This window comes from Panulirus ornatus, chromosome 66, assembly GCF_036320965.1.
Source record: "Panulirus ornatus isolate Po-2019 chromosome 66, ASM3632096v1, whole genome shotgun sequence".
In the NCBI taxonomy this organism is placed as follows: domain Eukaryota; kingdom Metazoa; phylum Arthropoda; class Malacostraca; order Decapoda; family Palinuridae; genus Panulirus; species Panulirus ornatus.
Window position 1 is genome coordinate 24244121 of NC_092289.1, and position 25495 is coordinate 24269615.

The following is a 25495-nucleotide window of genomic DNA, read 5'->3' on the forward strand; positions in this document are numbered from 1 at the left end:
CGTGGGTATCGTGGTGATACATTTGACCTGACCCATAACGATCAAGTTGAAGGCCAGTGGTGTCATTTGTATAGTGAAGATATATTTAACCTAAACCATAGATGATCAGGTCAAAGACCAGTGGTGTTGAGTGTGTAGTGATGATCCGTTTGTTAAGTGTACAGTGGAATTACATTTGCCAACAGTTAGTGAAGATGTATTTGTTAGGGGTCAAATGAATATAGGCTTTTCAAGGGTGATGATTCATGTGTTGATGGAAAAATGGTTTTGTTAAGGGTGTAGTAAAAATGCACATGTTGAGGGTGAGGATGCATCTGTTGGAGGGAGACACACTGTATTCCCTCACAAATGTTGGCATTTTTAGTTTTCATGTCTAATTTTGAGTACCTACTTTACTGTTCATTTTGTTATCATCTTCCCTTAGTTTCCCCTCATTCTTTTTTTCAGTCCTTCCATACCTTTAGTTCTTAACATCTTCCCCTCTTTGTAATAGGATGATAGGAAAAGGAATGTAAGTGAAAAATGGTGATGGTTAAGTTCATTTGTGGAAATAAAGGGAGTAAAGTTAATATCATGAGACGCTTGTAACAAGGCACTGGGAACATCATTGTCGTGCATCTTACCATATGTATCCTGTTATTTTACACTTCTCATGGTCATATGACCCTCCTCCCCCTCTGTATCTTATAACTTTCAGGAACTTTTTTCTACATTAGGATAACCCTCAAGTGACCCTGAAGGTGTATGATGTTGTTTGGTGTAGATTACCCGTAATATGTAGAATTACCAGAGATAAATCCATAAACAGACTTTGTATACTTTATGGTAAAGATGAGATTGAAGACAGCAGTGATAAAAGTGATCATAGTTGTGATACTTGCATGACTTCCTTTTTTGAAAAGTATCCCATCATAACTGACCTCAGAGTAAATGTCAGCTAACTGTAGGATCACTCTACCCTTCCTTATACAATTAAAACTGTCATCTGCTGCAAAAGCTCCATAGAAAGGATTCCAAGGGCAGGAAAGTAAAAAAGTAAGGACTGAACTGTTTCAAAATCTTCCCTTTGCCTTCATATGCCTACTGATGATTATATATCTTGCTGCCAGCCTGACCTTGTATTTGCCTAATTACTTCAGATTGCAATTTCTTTCTATTTATCTTTTAAGATGGTAATTAAATTTTCATGAAGTCATTCTAAGAAGGAGACAAAATTTGTAAAATGTCAGGAGATTAAGAGTTCAGGAAACAAAAATCCTTTATTGCACTTAATACATAACAGTTGATAAGCATTCCAAAATTCAGAATATCTTTCCATTTTTTTTTTGTGGAATATACAAAAGTGCTAATGATTTTAACTGTTCAGCTCAAAAGTATTTTGCATACAGGATGTACAAACATATATTATCAAAAACTATTTCATTAGATACATTCTGTAAACGTACAAAACTAAATATATGTATACAAGTTGAGCATCCCTAATCCAAAACTCTGAAATCTGACATGCTCCAAAATCCAAAACTTTTTGAGCATCAACATGACGTTACAAGTGGAAAATTCCACACCAAAACACAATTCTTTCGCTGTGTTAATGGTATTTCATTTTCTTTTTTTTACTGGTAAGTACTTATGTGTGAAGAAGTGTAAGAAAACGACTGCTTAACAGTGGCATAAAATTTCAGTCAGAAGTGAAGGTGATGCCAAACACCCACAGATTGTCTACATGGGCAGCTGAGGTTGCGACACCTTAGCTTTCTGATGGTTAAGTGTTACACAAACTTTGTTTCATGCACAGATTATTAAAAAAAATCTTGTATAAATTACCCTCAGGCTATGTGTGTAAGGTGTATGCTATGCTTTGCTTTGCTTTGCTTTGTCGCTGTCTCCCGCGTTAGCAAGGTAGTGCAAGGAAACAGACGAAACAATGGCCCAACCCACCCACATACACATGTATATACATACACGTCTACACATGCAAATATACATACCTATACATCTCAACGTATACATATATATACACACACAGACATATACATATATACACATGTACATAATTCATACTGTCTGCCTTTATGCATTCCAATCGCCACCCCGCCACACATGAAATAACAACGCCCTCCCCCCTCATATGTGCGAGGTAGCGCTAGAAAAGACATATTTAGATTCATATCTTTTGAGCATTCATGGTTATTCATACTCCAGAGTACTTGAATTTAAGTAAAACTAGCATACACTTCTTTCACTCCCTTAACATTTACCACTAGCACATTTTACCATCACAAAGAGCTGTAAGAAATTTTCTGCTGTGCACTTTACTTTCAGATTTAAAACTATTTATGTAAAATGAGTAATGGTAAAATGATACATCAGTAAGACATTCATTCAACTGTTGGTTCCATGATCTGTAAACCTTGTGTAGATGGTTGCTTTTCCTCATCAGTCAATACTTTCAGGTATTTTTTGTTTCACTGGAGTCCTGAGTATGCTGTTTCTTGGAGAGCAGTGGCACTGTCCAGCAGTGACCCAAACTCTTGGTGCTATAATAAAATAGAAGCTGATGTAATTAATTCTATTAAACCACTTCCTACAATTTAAGTTGTAAGTTTACCATCATGAGGACTCTTTAGCACACCATATCTGAAAGCTATATTAAAATAGAAGCTGATGTAATTAATTCTATTAAACCACTTCCTAAAATTTAAGTTGTCAGTTTACCATCATGAGGACTCAATAGCAAACATATCTGAAAGGTGTATTCTTTTTATACCTAATTTCCTTTCCTGCCTTGATTAGGGGGCTTCAGAAACAAACGAACAGAGGCCTCTTTGGAAAACATCCACTCTCTAGCTATTATGTATATGTATATATCAGAATTGAAGAAAGCATGGGAAGGAGGAGACTAAGAAGGCAATAAAAGGATGGAGTAAGGCTTTTAGTTATCACAGCCTGAAAATGATGGAAGGTAAGAGGTATGCATTGGATAAGGAAAATTGGAGTGTTATGGTATACATGGGTGGGTGGATGTGCTGTCATTGGGGTGCATCTGAACCTATAAAGTGGGCAGGGTAAACCATGGAAAGGTCTGTGGGGTTGGGTTAAGGATAGGGAGCTCAGATTTTGGTGCATTATACATGATAGCTGGAGAGTGAATCTGAGCAAATGAGGCCAACCTTTATCTGTTCTTGGTGCTACCTTGCTAATGTGAGACACAAAACAAATATGAAACTTAATAATAATACTAATACTGCTAATACTACTTTTCTTTTCTTTCTTTCAAACTATTCGCCATTTCCCGCATTAGCGAGGTAGCGCCAAGAACAGAGGACCGGGCCTCTGAGGGAATACCCTCACCCGGCGCAATTCTCTGTTCCCTCTTTTGGAAAATACTAATAATAATAATAGCTATGGTAATAAAGTTCAGAAATATGGAAATATGATAAGTAATAAAGTAGTGATAAGCTATCTTTAACTTTAATATTCAGCTACAATCCACATGACCCAATAATCAATTTGCAATGCACTTAAAGGTCCTATTATAATAAGAAAACATAATGATGACCTACTTTGAATACATTCACTACTTCATGCAATCGCCTCTCTTGTCGTTCTTGCTCCAAAGTTGACTGCACAGAATCAAGCTTTGCCTTTAAAAGAGAAAAATGATTCTGAAATATTGCACTGGGTTTAATAATTTTCAGATGTATAGGGTCCTTACTTGGTGTAATGAGAAACAAGGTCTTGGTTAATAAGATTCAAAAACTATTAGTAGTTCTCAGACTGAAACAATTAGTGTCATCTTTTTATGACTGATGTTAAACTCCTTGATATCAAAATGAGGTATCTTACTTTTTTTGGCCATTCTCCTTTTTCTTAACTCGTTTCTGCCTTTTCATAATTCTGCTTCTTTGATTTAATGTACTTAATTGGGAAATTCACAGTCTTATCACTCCTTTTTTTCATTTTGTGCAATAAGTTGGCAAATACTTCACAGTGTGGAAGTCAAACAAAACTGAAATTCATTGACGACCAAAAGAGGATACTATTCTAAATGTGACCCTGCTTTAAATGCAGGTAATGTTACATTTAATGTTTAAATAAAGGAAAATTTATATCATGGCAGTCCACATATAAAAAACAAGATCAAGTAAGAAGTCACTGTCCCATTTGTGGTGTGATTTTATTCCACATAAGCTTTCCTGTTTTACTTGGAGAAACTGGTATTTATAATATGAACTGAATATAATTTCCTTATAATCAGAGTCAGCAAATATGACTGGAATAAAAAAACACTATGGTAGAACTGTTGTCAGCATTGTGATGCGAGATTTTTTTTTTTTTTTTTTTTTCATACTATTCGCCATTTCCCGCGATAGCGAGGTAGCGTTAAGAACAGAGGACTGGGCCTTTGAGGGAATATCCTCACCTGGCCCCCTTCTCTGTTCCTTCTTTGGAAAAATTAAAAAAAAAAAACGAGAGGGGAGGATTTCCAGCCCCCCGCGAGATGTTCCTACATATTCTTTATAATGGTGGAATCATTGATACTTTTTTGTGTCATTCTTTGCTCACCTCATCTTAGTTTCATTCCAAGTTATCAGACATGAGACTAGATGTTCTAAGCATGAAATGCCTGTCCAGTGTTCCACCTATATCATTATGTTCATGTTTGCTATCAATGTGAAATCATATTCTAGTGTCTGAGTACATAAGTAGTTTATACCATCCTCTCCAGCAGTTGATTAGCAAATGATGATAGGCTTCATACTTTTACCAATAATCTCATCAAGTAAGAATTCCACTAATATCAGTGTAACATGTTGTCAAGGTACCTGTAACTGTAAGCACTTTTCCTTGAGGTGTGCTGCAGCAAGCCGCTCGTCCCGTGCTTCCTGCCTTGCATTACGAGCAGACTCCTTTGCTTCTATTGATGCATCTCTTTGATTCCTCTTGGCAGCAATTAACTCATTACTCAGGGTCTGATTCTCCTATAATGTAAAAAATCTGCTTTTAATTGACTATTTATAGTTCTGCAGTTCAACTCATCTTCTGAGCCAAAGTCTGATTCTCCTGTAATGTAAAAAATCTGTTTTTAGACTACTCTGTATATAGTGACCCAAAATTAACTCATCTTCTAAGCTTACCTTAGAGATAAATCATGTATAATATTAGATTCTCATTTTTTCCCATCTAAATATTCAGTTACCTTCAATTCAAGTATTACAATGTATTTCATTGTACAAATGAAAAACTGATAATCATGATAAAAGTTAGTTTTGTCAAGACAACAAGGAAGGTACTTCATTCATGGTTACTGGTTGTTTGATTTGTAATCCATTTGCTCAGGCATAACACTTTAATATCTCTTTAGTTTCTTACTTTGATTTTTGCATACTCAATGTATTTCCATGCTATTTGTTTACAGGCAAATCAAAACAATCACTTTCTTGGAATTCTTTTTTTAGTCAAGACACTAATTGAGAAGCAAACTAAGAATTTTTTTTTAGCTTTTGTTCAGAGTATTACAAACCAATGCTAGGGATGACATTTCCTCTTGAAGCAAATGTGATGATTTATCAAGGGAGTTGATGTGCTCTGTTCGTTCCTGCAAAAGGCTGCCAACTTCCGTTGTTATACTTCCAACAGCTGCACTCACCTCAAGAGCAGAAAGTAAAGAACCCAGCTGATCCTCTAATACTGATACTTTGCCAGCCAGTGCCTCCAATTCTGTAGAGCATCTACATATATGAAGTAATCATTGACAATGAATAGTCTATAATACACTTTAAGGGGCTACATCCCCCTCAGTTCTTGAACATGATCATAAAATTAGCCCTGATTTGTTAAAACATGTTTTTAAGCTAGACTTCTTGTTTGCCATAACTTATTTTTTTCCTACAAATTGTTGGGTTAAGGAGAATACACAACCAACAGTGTCACAGACATATATGTTGAATGTGAAAAACTACTAACACATATCCATTAAAAATAAAACAGTGTTTTCCTTTATGACTTTAGCTCCAAATGCTGTCTGGTATAACATCAAGATGGTCAACAGTGTTATACCAGAAAGCTCTATAGGGTATCCAACCTTCATGGGGGATGGTAGGCTGGATGATAGTCAGGGTATTAAGAAGTACAGGGACCTCCCTATTTACGCAAATACGTTCTTGAAAATGGTCACATAAATCAAAAACACATAAACTAAATTCAAGTAATAGAAATTGGAAAGTTTTGGTATTAATAAGACAGTACCGTATAGTATACCAGTGATAAACTATGGTATATACATACCAGGAAAAATAGAATACTATAATATACATGCTGTACAATGAATTCCATTAATAAAAACATAATAACAAACTTTGCATCCAGCTGTAGTCAAGGGAAATAAACATTCTGGAAGGCATTCTCTTCCAGAATAATTCGATCTCATCCACATTAAAAATCTGCCTTCTTCAATAATGGTCTTGAGGGTTCCAAGCAAATTTTCAGCAGCAATGACACCAACAGATGCAGCCTTACAAGTCATCTTGATGTGGCAATTATAGTGTTTCTTAAGATTTGCGAAGCAACCAGGATTTGCTTGAAATGTCTGGACTGCTCCTTCTTCCGCTGTCAAGTCACCATGTATTTTCTGGCTCTTGTATCAAAAAGATGCTGACAGAAATATTTTCTTGAGCTTAGTTTTGATCCATGTGCTTAAGATTTGTTCCCTTTTCTCCACAAACAATCTTTGGATATAAGAGGTCCTAGATGTACTGATTAATGTTCCACTTTTAGAACTATCCATGATCTTCTCAGTACTGTCATGAATAGTCTATAAATTAGATTCACCAAGTCCAAGGGCACATTTAATATTGGTTGTTTGTTCACCTCTCTCATGATGTTTAAGCACATCCATCTTAACCTCATCTTTGATAGCCATGCACTTCTTGGCACCACTGGTACCTGGAGTACTTAAAAGACACTTTTGTGGCATGATGCAAGGGGCAACATACATGCAGTATACACTGCAGCACAAAATAATGTAGTACTCCATGACTATAGACTGTATCCACATGATGTGTACACATGCTTCTTGCATGGTACTGGCTGTGCCACACCACCACGCTGCTGTTTCAGTGATGATTGTGTTATTCCAAACCTAAGCCTTCATTAATTGAAAAACTAGTTTAAATGGATGGTGCATGTTATTCTAAAAATGGTGCAAATCAAATAATGTGTGAATTAAGAGCTCCTGGTATACCTCAAAACATGGTATTGCAAAAGCTCAAAGCTGCTTTTCTAAGTAAACTCCTAACATGCTCTCACCATTTGATTCTACCAAAGCAGTCACCAGTGAAGAAGGATCAACAGAATGAGAAAAATATCTGAACTTACAAAAATATCTGCACTGACAAAAATGAGTCCTAATGGAAGTTCCAGTCCATCCCAAACATGGAATGTTTCAGAAATCAAGCCCTTCTCCTTGGCATGATGATCAAACAAGAGTGTGTATGACAACAAAGGTCAAGATTGAGCTGATCTGTCTCTTGAAATCACTGACATGTTTGAGTGAGAGGTATTGAAAAGCACTTTCAAATACAAGTCTTTAAGTCTTTTATGGTGACATGGACCAGCCAGATGATGGGACCTGTCCCCTTACTTATATGGTTCCAGAACCTATGACTGCAACCCTGATGATGTTCCGTGATGTTCCTGGAGGTTGTACTAAAGTCCCAGTGGAGAAAAAATATTTTTGGCAAAAATTATGAGATATTGCTATAATAATTACATGATGAAACTGAGGAATTATGGAAATAATGACAAAAGCTGCTGTAAATATTTTCGTTTGAAATTAATCACCGGACCACCAAAACTTAGACGAGCTCACTCCAAGCAAGAAGCAGCAACATGGTAGTACAAAATTTTGAAATGAACTACCATTTTCATGATAACCTGTGCTTTTCATTTTGCCTGATTTAAATATTTCTAAGATACAATCTGCTTTAGCTATTTTTTATTGCTTCACTGTGAATATAATTAATGAACACTATATATCAATATGATAAGCACTTACAATTACACATGTCAGCCCTTTGGGTCACCAGGCTGGGAAATGAATGTATCCAGGGTCGTGATCAGAATATATGGAAAACTGCCTTACAGCCTCACCCACGTAAGTGTAGAAATTCCAACTTCTGGGAGAGAATTCTGTGTAAATTTTCAGTGGTGCTGCAAGTTTCCACTATTTGACTCTGGTTGATTACCCTAGCTTGTAGCTACCTTTAAACTGCATATTTGATTTGGAAGAGGTTGAACTTTCTTTCACTTATTTCATGACTAAATAAACAAAATATATTAAATAAGCTTTGTATTTTTTCTTTCTCTTCAAAATTTAGCAGAACCATATTATTTCCTTCTCTTTACCCATATATCCCATGGTTTTCATAAATTTCCTCTATCTTTCACTCAGTTTTTAGGGTTGAGAATTGAAAGGAGAGGACAAGCTCTTACTTTTCCTCCATTAGCTACACAGAGGGGAAAACTTTTCTATGGGTTTAAGAACTATTGCCTGAGTTGCTAGGTACTTATAAGAAAATGAAACTTTAACTCTCCACTTGGACTTTGTTTTCTTTTGCCTGAAAATTACTGAAAGTACTTACAGAGAGTAAGGCATGGGTGCAAGTGGGAAGAGGAAAGGGTTAGTAGTTTCAGATGAAGGTTGGTCTATGTCAAGGGTGTGTAATGTTTAATCTGTTTAAGAAAAGAGTGGTGAGGGAGGTAAATGCAAGGGTTTTGGAGACGGTGTCTGGTTTGTAGTCTCTTAGGGGTAGGGGGCTTGGGAGATTAGTCACTTGCTGTTTGCTCATGGCTTTGGTGGCTTAAGTGAGAAACTGCAGAAGTTGGTGTCTGAATTTGGGAAAGTGTGTTGAAAGGCAGAAGTTGAAAATGAATGTGAACAGAAATAAGATTATAAGGTTTACCAGGGGTGAAAGACTATTCAGTTTTACTGTGAGTTTGAGTGGCAAGAACTTAGAGGAAGTGGAGTATTTCTGGTACCTAAAAGTGGGCATGTCAGTGGCTGAAACTATGGGAGCTGAAGTGAACCATAGGGTGGGTGTCGGGGCATAGGTCCTGGGTACTTTGAGGAGTGTGTGCAAAGAGAGGTTACTGATTGTTAGGGCAAAGATGGATATATGTGATGTTAAAGTAGTCCTGATGGTGCTGTATGGGAAATCATGACCCAAAATGCAATTGCAGAAGAGGATGGATGTATTGGAAACTGAATAGGGAATGACACTGCGAAAAAGAGAGGTGGAGTAGTAAGTGGAGTATGTCTAAGAGAGCTGAGCGGGGTGTGTTGAAATAGTTTGGACATATGGAAAGGATGTATGAGGAGAGATTAAGAGGATATATTCATCAAAAGTGTAAGGATCAAACAGGGGCAGAAGACTGAGGACAAGATGGAAGGATAGATTGAAGAACACTTTTAAGTTACTGAAGCCTGAACATCCATGAGGGTGGGAAATGTGCATGTTGTAGACAAAATTGGAGAACTGTGGTATACAAGGGGCAAAGAGCTGAACCAGGGCATATGAAATGTTTCTGGGAAAACCATAGGAAGGTGTGTGGGGAATGGCTGTGGATTGGGGAACTCTGGTTCTAGTGCAGTATACGTGATGGCTACACACAAGAAAATTGAGGGACATTTCTTTATTCCTGGTGCTACCTCACGAAAGTGGGAAACAGCTAAATATTATGAAAGAAAAATTAGAGTATGGAATAGTTTGACCTATGTAGGTCCTACTAAAGCTGAGAAGATTGGGCTTATAAGGAACAGGTGCTAATAATGTATGTACTGTAAGGTGATATACCTTATAAATCCCCAAGTAATTACAGCATAAACATAAACATGGGGAAAGATTTAAAATGGGGGCATCTAAATGCTCATAGTACTGATGGCTATACAAATTTGGCCAGTATTAGGGAAAAATGGAATTGTTTGCAGAGAGTTAAAGTACTAAATTTTCCATTTTGGTGATTCATAAACCATTTGAAGTAGCTAGGGTCTAATTTTCTTTGACATGAAACATGTACCTACATGACAATCATATTAGATAAAATGTCCTTATTGAAAATAATATAATATTTCTTATTGTGATGGAGAAGGGCATTTAGACCATTCAGTTTTGGACAAATTAAACATATAAAAAAGCCCCTTTCATATTTTTTCTTCTTTCAATTGCATGAATCACTTCATCTGAGTCTTTTCACTTTATTACATATTCCGTAGTATTTATACTTTACAAAACAATGATTGTATCTCATTTCCAGAACACAAAAACTCTTTTGAAGACTTCTTTAGCATGTTCATTTGGTATGTTCAGTGTTATGTTGGAACTCACAAACAAGAATGCACAGTAATCTGTAAAAATCAAGGTACTAAGATTCACATGTTCATGAACCACTTAACATGAATTCTGAAAGTTATAATGTAAATAGATTAATACATAGTATTTACTGGTAGAAGTGAAAACACAGAATCAAGTACATTCCACTATTTTCACCCTAATCTTTATATGCTTTCATGGAGAATGGGATGGTTGGGTAGTAACAATCCAAATTTACACTGATGAGACTGCAACTGAAAACTTAGGTTAGACAAGAATGTCATTGTAATCAAATAAAAACAAAATTTGGTCTTATATATTGAAGCTCCCCTACAATCCTTGCCAATATGAAGGCATTTTACCATTCAAGATTAGGAGAAACTACAAACAGGTGTTTGTTTAACAAACTAAATGAACATATAAGAAAAGTTAATAAATGAGAAGCTCACCCTGATTCTTTGAGTTTATCTGGTGAGAGAGTGAATGCTGAAGGCTATGAAGAGCTGCATCTTTCTCACGCAAGAGTGTGTGGAGGTGTTCTTCTCTTGCTTGGCCATCCTCAACATCTTTTATTATACACTATAAGAAAAAATTACTGCATACAGTAAAAGGCATATGAACTTTTTTTTCTAAACAGCTGATATCAACTGTACTTAAGACCCACAATTCATTCAGTGACACACTTTTCTTCATCTTTTCTAGTAAGAGAATAGTGAATAGTACAAGATGATAATGACTAGCAGAGAGGAGGGAGCAGGGATTGGGAAGGCCAAATTGGAGATGGAAGGATGGAGTGAAAATGATTTTGCGTGATCGGGGCCTAAACATGCAGAAGGGTGAAAGGCATGCAATGAATAGAGTGAATTGGAACGAACGATGTGGTATACCGGGGTCGACATGCTGTCAATGGATTGAACCAGGGCATGTGAAGTGTCTGGAGTAAACAATGGAAAGTTCTGTGGGGCCTGGATGTGGAAAGGGAGCTGTGGTTTCAGTGCATTATTACATGACAGCTAGAGACTTGAGTGTGAACGAATGTGGCCTTTGTTGTTTTTTCCTAGCGCTACCTCGCACACATGAGGGGGGAGGGGGTTTTCATTTCATGTGTGGCGGAGTGGCAATGGGAATGAATAAGGGTAGACAGTATGAATTATGTACATGTGTAAATATGTATATGTCTGTGTGTGTGTATATATATGTATACGTTGAGATGTACAGGTATGTATATTTGTGTGTGTGGACATGTATGTATATACATGTGTATGTGGGTGGGGTGGGCCATTCTATATATATATATACATATGTATGTGGGTGGGTTGGGCCATTCTTTCGTCTGTTTCCTTGCGCTACCTCACTAACGCAGGAGACAGCAACAAAGTATAATAAATAAATAAATATACACATATATACATCAGTGCCCATACACACACATATACATACATATACATATTCCTACACATACATATATACACACGTAGATGTTCATACTTGCTTGCCTTCATCCATTCCTGGCGCTACCCTGTCCCACAGGAAACAGCATCGCTACCCACTGCTTCAGTGAGATAGCGCTAGGAAAACAGACAAAAAAAGCCACATTCATTCATACTCAGACTCTAGCTGTCATATATACATCATGCTCATCAAGATATTCATAATGAAACTACTTTTACACTGACTTGAACCTGCTGATCAGCAAGATTATTCCCTACTGCAGTTGGAAGCAGGCTGAGGCAGCTACCATATTCTGAACTACTCTCCTTTCCACACGCTGATCCACCTGTGCTATGATGACTGTCCTTGCTGTTCATGCTGTCACTACTATTGTTTCTTCGTCTGCGGGCCTGATACCATATGCGATCTTGAAGATCTTTAACCTGTTGGGAAAGCAATAATCACAAGAAAATAGACAACTAGATTATGAAACAGGCTGTGGATATGATCAAGAATTGAAATATTTGAGTTAGATTCTATTTCATGTGTGGCGGGGTGGCAACAGGAATGGATGAAGGCAGCAGGTATGAATATGTACATGCGTATATATGTATATGTCTGTGTATGTATATGTATGTATACATTGAAATATATATGTATGTATGGGCATATATATATATCTTTCTTTCTTTCATACTATCCGCCATCTCCCGCATTTTTTTTTTTCAAACTATTCGCCATTTCCAGTGTCAGCAAAGTAGTGTCAAGAACAGAGGACTGGACTTTTGAGGGAATATCCTCACCTGGCCCCCTTCTCTGTTCCTTCTTTTGGAAAATTAAAAAAAAACAAGAGGGGAGGATTTCCAGCCCCCCGCTCCCTCCCCTTGAAGTCACCTTCTACGACACGCAGGGAATACGTGGGAAGTATTCTTTCTCCCCTATCCCCTATATATATATTTTAATTTTCCAAAAGAAGGAACAGAGAAGGGGGCCAGGTGAGGATATATGTGTGTGTGTGTGTGTGTTGGAAAGGATCACAATTTTGCGCATGATCAAGATATTCCTATGAGTCCATGTGTTTCATTTTCCCCGTGGACTCATAGGAATATATATGTGTGTGTGTGTGGATGTGGGTTGTTGGGCCATTCTTCGTCTGTTTCCTTGCACTACCTCGCTGATGCGGGAAACAGCGATAAAGTATAATATTTTCTATTCATTATACTTTGTGGTTTCAGAAGTGGTAGAGGATGTGTGGATCAGGTGTTTGCTTTGAAGAATGTATGTGAGAAATACTTAGAAAAGCAAATGGATTTGTATGTAGCATTTATGGATCTGGAGAAGGCATATGATAGAGTTGATAGAGATGCTCTGTGGAAGGTATTAAGAATATATGGTGTGGGAGGAAAGTTGTTAGAAGCAGTGAAAAGTTTTTATCGAGGATGTAAGGCATGTGTACGTGTAGGAAGAGAGGAAAGTGATTGGTTCTCAGTGAATGTAGGTTTGCGGCAGGGGTGTGTGATGTCTCCATGGTTGTTTAATTTGTTTATGGATGGGGTTGTTAGGGAGGTAAATGCAAGAGTTTTGGAAAGAGGGGCAAGTATGAAGTCTGTTGGGGATGAGAGAGCTTGGGAAGTGAGTCAGTTGTTGTTCGCTGATGATACAGCGCTGGTGGCTGATTCATGTGAGAAACTGCAGAAGCTGGTGACTGAGTTTGGTAAAGTGTGTGGAAGAAGAAAGTTAAGAGTAAATGTGAATAAGAGCAAGGTTATTAGGTACAGTAGGGTTGAGGGTCAAGTCAATTGGGAGGTGAGTTTGAATGGAGAAAAACTGGAGGAAGTGAAGTGTTTTAGATATCTGGGAGTGGATCTGGCAGCGAATGGAACCATGGAGGTGGAAGTGGATCATAGGGTGGGGGAGGGGGCGAAAATTCTGGGGGCCTTGAAGAATGTGTGGAAGTCGAGAACATTATCTCGGAAAGCAAAAATGGGTATGTTTGAAGGAATAGTGGCTCCAACAATGTTGTATGGTTGCGAGGCGTGGGCTATGGATAGAGTTGTGCGCAGGAGGATGGATGTGCTGGAAATGAGATGTTTGAGGACAATGTGTGGTGTGAGGTGGTTTGATCGAGTGAGTAACGTAAGGGTAAGAGAGATGTGTGGAAATAAAAAGAGCGTGGTTGAGAGAGCAGAAGAGGGTGTTTTGAAGTGGTTTGGGCACATGGAGAGAATGAGTAAGGAAAGATTGATCAAGAGGATATATGTGTCGGAGGTGGAGGGAACGAGGAGAAGAGGGAGACCAAATTGGAGGTGGAAGGATGGAGTGAAAAAGATTTTGTGTGATCGGGGCCTGAACATGCAGGAGGGTGAAAGGAGGGCAAGGAATAGAGTGAATTGGAGCGATGTGGTATACCGGGGTTGACATGCTGTCAGTGGATTGAATCAAGGCATGTGAAGCGTCTGGGGTAAACCATGGAAAGCTGTGTAGGTATGTATATTTGCGTGTGTGGACGTATGTATATACATGTGTATGGGGGAGGGGGTTGGGCCATTTCTTTCGTCTGTTTCCTTGCGCTACCTCGCAAACGCGGGAGACAGCGACAAAGTATAATAAAAAAAATAAAAAAAAAAATATACTTTGTCACTGTCTCCCGCGTTAGCGAGGTAGCGGATTAAGTATAATAAAAAGAATTATATAATAGATTCTACATGTGCCTTCCTGCTTTGAATGTAGAACAGATTGCCAACAGATGAACAAAAAAAGAAGAAAAAAAAATTCAGTTGAGAAACACTAAGAAATTAAGTATAATAAAAAGAATAATATAATAGATTCTACATGTGCCTTCCTGCTTTGAATGTAGAACAGATTGCCATCAGATGGAGAACAAAAACAATTCAGTTGAGAAACACTAAGAAATTGAAAAGTCAGCCACAATTAAAGCATCAGTATAAAGATTGAAAATGCCTAATTGAGAATTACAATTGCACAATTATCTACAGAAATATTATCTCCTGTGAACATGACACCACGTAAATTAATGTTTTAATTTAGATTACACACTTTTTTATGCAAACTTCTTGATTCATCATACAAAGATGTGGATCTATGTCGTTCCATCTGTAACTCGGTGCGTAACTGTAGGATAGTGAGCTCTAAAGACCGTATTTGACCCTTCAGTTCACACTGTGTTGATGAACCATTGTCAATCTGGAAAAAGTGAATACTGATGTAAGCACAGTGAATGGTGCACCAGACAGTCTTAAAGACCTGTGAAGTATTTCCATGTAAACAATGATACAGTGAAAGATGGATCATTTGCTGAGAAAAATTTATGACAGCCTATTTGAAAGTTATAGGGGGTAGAGTACGACAGCCCATTTGAAAGTTAGAGGGGGTAGAGCTACACATTTGTATTAGATGCATTTGATTAATAATCTGTAAAAACTGAAAGTATGTCGGTAAAATAAGTGCTGATCACACCCAAAGAAAAAATTTTTTAGGATAAAACTGGTGCCTGACATGCAAATTTAAGTCAAAACTCAATGTGAAAAATTAATACATAAGTATGAAAATAAGTGAAAATCTGTATTTTATATACTATCATCAGTAATTTTAAGATATTTGATATTCAGTTATGTGACTTTTGATTATAATCATAATTACATAAATGTAGATTTGCGACAGGGGTGTGTGATGTCCCCATGGTTGTTTAATTTGTTTATGGATGGGGTTGTTAGGGAGGTGAATGCAAGAGTTTTGGAAAGAGGGGCAAGTATGAAGTCTGTTGGGGATGAGAGAGCTTGGGAAGTGAGTCAGTTGTTGTTTGCTGATGATACAGCGCTGGTGGCTGATTCATGTGAGAAACTGCAGAAGCTGGTGACTGAGTTTGGTAAAGTGTGTGAAAGAAGAAAGTTAAGAGTAAATGTGAATAAGAGCAAGGTTATTAGGTACAGTAGGGTTGAGGGTCAAGTCAATTGGGAGGTAAGTTTGAATGGAGAAAAACTGGAGGAAGTAAAGTGTTTTAGATATCTGGGAGTGGATCTGGCAGCGGATGGAACTATGGAAGTGGATCATAGGATGGGGGAGGGGGCGAAAATCCTGGGAGCCTTGAAGAATGTGTGGAAGTCGAGAACATTATCTCGGAAAGCAGAAATGGGTATGTTTGAAGGAATAGTGGTTCCAACAATGTTGTATGGTTGCGAGGCGTGGGCTATGGATAGAGTTATGCACAGGAGGGTGGATGTGCTGGAAATGAGATGTTTGAGGACAATGTGTGGTGTGAGGTGGTTTGATCGAGTAAGTAATGTAAGGGTAAGATAGATGTGTGGAAATAAAAAGAGCGTGGTTGAGAGAGCAGAAGAGGGTGTTTTGAAATGGTTTGGGCACATGGAGAGAATGAGTGAGGAAAGATTGACCAAGAGGATATATGTGTTGGAGGTGGAGGGAGCGAGGAGAAGTGGGAGACCAAATTGGAGGTGGAAAGATGGAGTGAAAAAGATTTTGTGTGATCGGGGCCTGAACATGCAGGAGGGTGAAAGAAGGGCAAGGAGTAGAGTGAATTGGATCGAAGTGGTATACCGGGGTTGACGTGCTGTCAGTGGATTGAATCAGGGCATGTGAAGCGTCTGGGGTAAACCATGGAAAGCTGTGTAGGTATGTATATTTGCGTGTGTGGATGTGTATGTATATACATGTGTATGGGAGTGGGTTGGGCCATTTCTTTCGTCTGTTTCCTTGCGCTACCTCGCAAACGCGGGAGACAGCAACAAAGCAAAAAAAAAAAAAAAAAAAAAAAAAATTAAACATCAAAATTTCATGGATTTTAATGTTTTCTAATGTTTTATGGATCTGCTTCACCCCATGTGTATAACATCAGTATGAAGGGGAGAAAAAATAACATGCAAAGCAGTGCTAAATGACAAAATCTGCAACTTCATAAGGGGAAACTTTTACTGTAATTCACAATATCCACTTACTTTGTCTTGAAGGGCTCTTTCTGTTTCAGTTTGTTCCAGCTTAAGATTAGTGATGAGTGTCTTTAATTCAAGTGCTTCTTTTATGAGTTCCTGATGCTGTTTCTTCTCTGCAGATAGTTCAACCTCTCTGTCAAAATAAAATAATTTTATCATTAATGAAAGAATTTTATGGTAAATACATATGCATCCAAACATACAACAGTCTTTTATGTGTTCACAATGATTTTAGTGTTTTTTACTTACCTTAAGTGGGATCTCAGAAAGGAAATAATTCAGCACCCTCATGTAAATGACTGCCATCCAGTGTTTACAATATCTTACTGATGTAAACGAAAGAAAGGAAAAATTAAATCTACTTATTTTCTTATACCTAATTGCCTCTCCCGCTTTTGCAGGGCTGCATGAGAAATAGATGACCAAACGCTGAAATTGTGCACATTTAATCTTTAGCTTTTAAGCATAAAGTACTAAACTTCAGTTGACCATGTATAATGTACTGAAACATAAGTTTACCATCCACACCCAAGCATCATAAACTACTCCATTCATTGAACCCCATGAAAAGCTTTAAGGGTGTTTTTTTTTTAAGTTGCAACTGATGAGAGAGAATTTACAACAGACTTACAAGTGTTAGAAGCATCAATACATCAATGACCATTTATAAAACATTTTTTGATTGAGTGGTTTAGGGGGTTGGGTACTAGAGCAATGATGTTTAGATGTTCAGTGCCTTTAAAGAAATAGTTCAAACCCAATGATGGGACATGTAGAATATCAATAAAATGAAAATGCACATTAGGAATTATCCTTTGTAAAATATTAATAATAAAAATATACAAAAGAAACTATCCTTAAAGTGTCAGCTATTTACAGCTACCAACCAAGTGCATTTCTCTGCCCTAAATATCATTTTATGAACATCTTGACTCTGTATTTGTAAGTTGTACTTTCTGCCATCTAAATGCTGATGAATATCAGGGAACCAGACTTTTATGCCCTCACATTGCCCCTACATTTGATCTACCTTGTGTACATTATAGTGCTCCTCTGCTATTCAAAAGCTTAAAAAGCTTAAAATTATCCTGAATACAGTGGTGCAATGAGAGATTAATTCAGAACCTTGAACTATTCATATTTTTAAACCAATGAAACTTTTTATACTCTCTAAAATTTGAACTAGGGGGTGCTAGGCACTGAACACTGATGAGGGTGAAAGGCATGTATAGGAAAGAAAGAAATGGAATGCTGTCATATGGGGTGGAGATATGCAGTCAGTGAGATGAACCAGGGAATATGAAGTAGTCAAGAAAAAATGGATTTGTACAGCTTAGCTGTGGATGGTGGGTTCTGGTTCTGGTACATTATACATGACAGCAAGAGAGTCATAAGAGCAAATGAGGCTGTTGTTTCAACTGTTCTTACCTTGCTTAAGTGAGAAATGGCAAACAAGTATGAAAAAATGTACACTACAGAAAAGATGACTGAAAACATCATTATTCATGGTAATACTCACAATTCTTTCAACCTACGTGCAAGAGTGTTCTTTTGAGTCAAGGCATCTTCTAACTGTGCACGCAACTGTTCCAACTCAGCTTGCTGGTGCTTTAATGTGGATCTCAGTCCTTCAACAAGTAGATTATTTTCTTCCTGAGGGTTTGTTTAAAGTATTCTTCAGTTAACAATATTTGTCTGTCTTGTCTAGTATTTTATGTCAGTATATTTCTTGGCTTCTTATTCTATGTCTACGTGCTGTCAATGGATTGAACCAGGGCATGTGGAGCGTCTGGGGTAAGCCATGGAATGTTTTGTGGGGCCTGGATGTGGAAAGGGAGCTGAGGTTTCGGTGCATTATACATGACAGCTAGAGACTGAGTGTGAACGAATGTGGCCTTTGTTGTCTTTTCCTAGCGCTACCTCGCACACATGTGGGGGGAGGGGGTTGTCATTTCATGTGTGGCGGGGTGGCAACGGGAATGTATAAGGGCAGACAGTATGAATTATGTACATGTGTATATATGTATATGTCTGTGTGTGTATATATATGTATACGTTGAAATGTATAGGTATGTATATGTGCGTGTGTGGACGTGTATGTATATACATGTGTCTGTGGGTGGGTTGGGCCATTCTTTCGTCTGTTTCCTTGTGCTACCTCGCTAATGCAGGAGACAGCAACAAAGTATAATAAATGAATATTTATTCATTTATATATATTAATTTTTTTTTTTTTTGCTTTGTCGCTGTCTCCCGCGTTTGCGAGGTAGCGCAAGGAAACAGACGAAAGAAATGGCCCAACCCACCCCCATACACATGTATATACATACAAGTCCACACACGCAAATATACATACCTACACAGCTTTCCATGGTTTACCCCAGACTCTTAACATGCCCTGATTCAATCCACTGACAGCATGTCAACCCCGGTATACCACATCGATCCAATTCACTCTATTCCTTGCCCTCCTTTCACCCTCCTGCATGTTCAGGCCCCGATCACACAAAATCTTTTTCACTCCATCTTTCCACCTCCAATTTGGTCTCCCACTTCTCCTCGTTCCCTCCACCTCCGACACATATATCCTCTTGGTCAATCTTTCCTCACTCATTCTCTCCATGTGCCCAAACCATTTCAAAACACCCTCTTCTGCTCTCTCAACCATGCTCTTTTTATTTCCACACATCTCTCTTACCCTTACGTTACTTACTTGATCAAACCACCTCACACCACACATTGTCCTCAAACATCTCATTTCCAGCACATCCACCCTCCTGCGCACAACTCTATCCATAGCCCACGCCTCGCAACCATACAACATTGTTGGAACCACTATTCCTTCAAACATGCCCATTTTTGCTTTCCGAGATAATGTTCTCGACTTCCACACATTCTTCAAGGCTCCCAGGATTTTCGCCCCCTCCCCCACCCTATGATCCACTTCCACTTCCAAGGTTCCATCCGCTGCCAGATCCACTCCCAGATATCTAAAACACTTTACTTCCTCCAGTTTTTCTCCATTCAAACACACAATCTGAAGATATGATATGAATTTTGAAAAAATAATTTGTAAAGGAATACCCATGAAGAATAGAAACAAATACCGCACACAGCAAGTAGAATGCATACTAGAAGATATTGTGATATGACTAGTGCAGTTACAGTATTTTCACCTCTGAGCTTGTAAACATTGTAATTATCCTTGGAAAGTTAGCATTTTGATAAAAATATGTTGAAATCAGTTCTTCAGAATCTTTTATAACTAATAAATGTGTCAACATTATGTATGCAGGCATTCACAGTATGCATCTGCTTATGTGGTTCCTGCTGAATATGTAATGAAGCATATAGATTATGCATGCACAAACACTTGCAAACACCAGAGCATCTTAAATGGCATAAGTAAGATGAGACTTGAACCAAATGTGAACAAAAATCATCTATAAGGTCTCTGAATTACATATGCAAATGTCTGACCCTAAAAGCTACATATAACTACACTACTCACCACAGTATACTGGATTATTTTTGAATAGTACAAAACAGCAAAGACAAACAATCTCAATGTCAGACGTTTTTGCACTCACATCAACAAGGTTAATTTGCTGTGTTCGAAGACTCAGTTGATTTTTCAAATCAGCAATAGTTGACTCAAGATTCTGCTTCTCCTTTGCATTGTCTTGCAGTCTATATTCCAAATGGCACACTCTGAAGCACAGAAGAAATTATTAGCAATAGGATTCATTCCTTGCTCAATCAGATGAGTTACTTAATGAGCAACAAACTTTGCTTTAATACTATTTTTCATTTGTTGTGGTTGAAAGACACTGTATTCACGACCTATGAAATCTAGGATTCATCTTGGTGAATGGGAGCACTGGCATTGTATTCTTTTACACACCTTTAGGGTCCACAAAATACAGAGAAAATAGGAAAAATGAACAGAAAAATCCCTGCTGGAAACACCTGTGGAATTTGAATAAAAAGAAAAATATCAGGAAAAAATACTTTATCTTCAGCTGTGTAATCATGATACCCTATATCCACATCTCTTATAGAGGCAAGCATACTGGCAAGACTATCTTCCATAAAATCTTGTCATGAAAATGGTTGTTTAATCTGTTTATGGATGACGTGGTTAAGGAATTTAATGTCAGGGTTTTGGAGCTAGGAGTGTCTTTGGTATGCTAGAAGATAGAGAGCAAGGGAGGTAATTTAGTTCTGTTTGCAGATAATATGACTGGTGATTATCTTCACAGGCTGGTGACAAAGTTTGGGGACTGAGTAAAAAAAAAGACCTTTGAGAGTTAATGTGGATAAACGTAAAGTAAATTGCATAAGATGTAAGAAAAGACTGAGTTTAAAGGGAAAGGGCTTGGAGCAAGTGGAGTGCTTTGGGTACCTGGGAGGGGAAGTATGGAACTAAGGAAACTGAATTGAGTCAAGTGTAGAAGAGGAGACGAGGATCATGGGTACCTAAAGGATTGTGTAAAAGGTCTTGTCTGGAAAGGAAAAGATGTGTATGTTGTTAGGTTAGGTTGTCCCATCAGTAATGCATGGAAGCAACTCTTCACACTTGAATGCAAAGGATGAGAAGGTGAGGTGCTGGAAATGAAACACATGGGGAAAAGATGTAGCATGAAGAGTGTTGATTGTGATATGATACTGTCTGAGACAGGTGTGAGAGTAAGTGCAGTTTCAGTGAGAGGGCTGACAAGGATGCGCTGAAGTGGTTTGGCCATATAGAGATGATGAATGAACAAGATTAACAAACAGGATCTATGTGACGAAAATGGAAGACACAAAAAGAAGGGGGAGATCAAAGAGATGGAAAGATGGAGTGATGGATGCTTTGGGGAATCAAGGCCTAAATGTTCAGGAGTGTGAAAAGACATGTGTTAGATTTCTGTCTGATGAGGCAGTGTGATAAAAAGGGCAGTGTGCTATCAATGGACTATCAATCTGTGGGGTGTAGTGTCCATAAATGGCTATTTTGGCTTTGGTACATTACGGGTGATGGCTGAAGACTGGATGTGTAGAATATAAATGAGGCTGCTGCTTTTCTGTTCTTAACACTACTTCATGAAAGGAGGATAGACTTTCTGGTAAAATTAAATGAGAGTAATCTAAAGTGGTTTCTAGCATTTCTTGATATAATCAACAAACAGGTGTTAAATAAAAATAAAGATGTCTCCAAGAGATGTTCTGCATATGAATGTTGTGAAAAAGATCCTTGAGGTAACCCATATTTAACAAAAAAACTGGACACTGGATATGTATTAATTGATATATCTTGGTTTGTAAATTGGGAGAAGAATCAGTCTGTCCTTCATGTGTATACTAATTTCTGTGCATAGCAGAACACCTTGATATACCTGGATTCTGCATCACGCTGAATATTGGACAGTTTGTGTTGAAGTTGTACCATTGCAGTGCTGTTTTCTACTGCTTGTTTCTTTAATGTTTCACCAATTCTCATTTTCTCCAGCCTATAAATGATTATAAGGAAAAGGTTTAGAATCATATGAAAATAAAGGTAAGGTATAATATATATATATATATATTTGCCAATTTCAGAAATACTGATTCCCATGAAACTAATGCCTGATGATTAGTCTAACTCACATCAACCAATGATTCATTTTTTGCCATCTTTCTGTGTTAAAGTAATGGTTCTGTCAAACAAAAGCAATATGTTTAGAAAATTAGGGTAATTTAACAAATATACTTGGGAAAGCTCACTTATCGCTTCTGAGAAGCAATTCAGATTATCATAAACTGCCATAAAAAACAGACAATGACTTTATTTCACTTTCTGTATTTAACAGAAGAGTATGGAAGTAGAGTACCTGAGTGTTCTTTCTGTACAATAATCATTTCAGCTACCTATGAAAGTAAAGATTACAATAATCATTTCAGCTACTTATAAAAATGATGTCAAATCTACTGTAAAGTACAGGTTTATGGTACATTTTACTTTTTTAGCTATCTAATAGTAATGGCTAAAAAGTTAAATATGGTACATTACTCTGCATCACTGAGACTTTTTTCTGCTTGAGCCAAGCACTGCCTCAGTGAGGTGGCTTCTGCACTGCTCTGCTCTTTCAGTTTTAGCACTTCCAAGTCACTAGATCTTAATCTGTTGGAACAGGAAATACAATCACCATTACATTTGTTTTAACTTAGTTTTTTTTTTTAGGGAAGCACATGCTAACAATGTAGAAAACAGGTTCTGACTCAGTAATTTTTTGCCTAAACTGATAAACCATTGATGTGTGGTGGAACATCCATTCAAAATTTGTTTTGCTCAACAGGTTACAACGAAAATTCTATCAATCTTTTTATATCATTGCTGTTCCCAATTTCATGGAGTGTATCAAGTATACACAATTTCTGAACATCACACATACACACATCCTCAACCAGGTGCATTGTGTTCAAATGAAACATGGACTTCCATACTTAAAAATTGCTTCTCATTTTTTCATGCTAAACACTGAGTTTATTTGTTGAATGAATTAGTGTTCGTATCTGATAACTATCTTTTAGGGAATGTCATACAATCCAAATAAAATTTCATGTTACTTACCAAAGCCCACTGATAGATAGCAGTAACCTACTTCATGCTTTCTCTGCCTAAAAAGCAACAAACAATCCTCTACCCAAAAAGCAAAAAACAATCCTTATCAAGTTGAAGTACATTAAAGAGTGAGTGGGAGGGCGTATATATCAATTGTCTGGGTTAAGAATTCAGTCTCTTGAACTGGACACCCCATAAATAATGATGATCTGCTACTTACTGGGCAAAGAGGATATGAAATGGGGTTCTTTCATTTGCTGGCAGGCTTTAGAAGCATATAACCATTACTAAGTATGAATGGTTGGTTATTTGGAGTAATTATAAGGCTATTACACTTCATCTTTTCCAACTCTTCAAAAGTACTGTTGTCTAAAATCAAACCCAGATAGAAATTCTGATCATGTATTTTGAGCCCATCATTATACTCAGAACTTATTTTTCATTTGGATCCAATAAGTATTACATGTTGCATATTGCAGTAAATAGATAACCTTACAAAACTGACCTGGAGTCTTTGTCCAACAGAGTTTCTCTTAAAGTTTGTATTTCTTGAGAATGGCGTCTTAGTTCTTCTTCCAAATTGTGAGTATGTAACATTTTCCTGTTCAGCTCCCCCATTAGCAGTGTTAAAGCTGATGCTATATCCTCCATCATGCGGGCTGTATTGCGTCTGTAATATATATGTATATATAATGGGGGTATTAGATCTTGACACAAAGAATTGGTAAAAGAATTACTGGGCATTCTAAGCAAAAAGTCTCTTGGACTGGAATGAATAAAAATGACGGAATGGCAATAAACCTCTTTCTACTCCAAATGGATATTCATGTAAGCTGGGTGAGTCTTCTAAACAGATATTTATGGATCGGGTTTTGTGCCTCTACTTCAAGGCTGAGCACCAAGCCTGGGTAGTGGCTGAGGTGGCTGTGCATGATATCTCCTCAAGGCCAGTTATCTTTCATCCATGCCAAAGCCAGCACATTTTTGTAAGTTTCCTGAGAAAAAATAAAGCAGCTTTTAGCTACATTTAGAGGTGGTTGATCCTGAAGTACTTAATGATGATTGCCTGTCTTCAAATCCTTTGGATAGTGATTTTATGGATACTGGGTCTTCAAGTGCTGAAAGGTGACCATGATGAGGCAGGATGTATATCTTGCAAAAGTGGAGGCAATATGGCCAGTGCCCATCCGACCTTGAAAAGACTGCATCTGACTGGTGGGGCAAGTAATTTTCCAATCTTTATAATTTGGTGATATGAAAAAATTATCAATGAATCACATTCACTTTAACAGTAAGATTTGTTATCTAAGACAGAGCATAAAACCAGTGATCAGTTTTTGGTATGTGTAAAAGATAAAACATGCACAGAGGCAAGTTTTTGTATGTGTAAAAGATAAAACATGCACAGTGGCAACTCAGCACTCAGACCTCATTCCCACATTTTGCTTATAATATTATAGTCAGGCTGTGACAGGCACAGGCACACAGGTATTATGAGCTTAACAAATTTAATGTTTACTACCTGTAGAATCAGAGGAATTAAACATCTATCTCTCCTTCATTGCCTACACAACTGAGCTTTTCAGTAAAGACACATTTCATATTTTCTGGGCAGAAAGGGATTTATGATGGGTACTGATAAATGTTTTCAAGCTTTGGCATTATGGTAGATTACATTTGCTTACTTTGTCAGTCAGTAACTACTGATATTCAGAGGTTTGCAGTGAGGTGTGGCAAGTATATATTGAGGTTTTGTAATCTTTCTACTTAAACTGTTGTTTAGAAATGAGACCTGAATGGGTGTTTTGAGGGTCCTAACTTAGCTATCATAAAAAATCCTACTTCTTTTGTGTAACCCATCAGGGATGGGGACTGGTACCTTCTTGGGGATGTAACAGCCACCATATGTTGGAGACCACTCAAATCAAGTCCACCTTCAACCTGCCCTAAGATCTGTGAAGCATACTTTTCCATATGTGCAGCTTCCTGGTACTGTTCTCGAAGGAGAATTTCAGTTTCTTGCACCTGTTGAAAAAATATTTATTGCAAAGGTTACAGTACAAGTTCATATTCATAAAATTTCTTAAAAACTTTCAGGTAGAAACAACACTTCTCCTTGCTGCCTGTTTTGTAGCAGATATGAT

The 25495-nt window shown here is 37.6% G+C and overlaps 1 protein-coding gene across 4 annotated transcripts in view; it reads right to left on the minus strand.

Moving 5' to 3' along the window:
• Positions 1-1246: 1246 nt before the first annotated feature.
• LOC139746700 (uncharacterized) overlaps positions 1247-25495 on the minus strand; it is a 37515-nt gene continuing 13266 nt past the window's right edge. For 3 of the 4 annotated variants that reach the window (XM_071658155.1, XM_071658153.1, XM_071658154.1), the window contains exons 7-20: positions 25231-25376; positions 23857-24021; positions 22800-22910; positions 22147-22260; positions 20359-20479; positions 18288-18421; positions 16775-16901; positions 14859-15005; positions 12047-12244; positions 10820-10949; positions 5525-5721; positions 4827-4982; positions 3564-3644; positions 1247-2537 (exon numbers count right to left, since the gene is read on the minus strand). In XM_071658155.1, the coding sequence (XP_071514256.1) occupies positions 2466-2537; positions 3564-3644; positions 4827-4982; positions 5525-5721; positions 10820-10949; positions 12047-12244; positions 14859-15005; positions 16775-16901; positions 18288-18421; positions 20359-20479; positions 22147-22260; positions 22800-22910; positions 23857-24021; positions 25231-25376 (1899 nt within the window). In that variant the 3' untranslated portion in view covers positions 1247-2465. The other variant, XM_071658156.1, reaches the window with a different exon arrangement.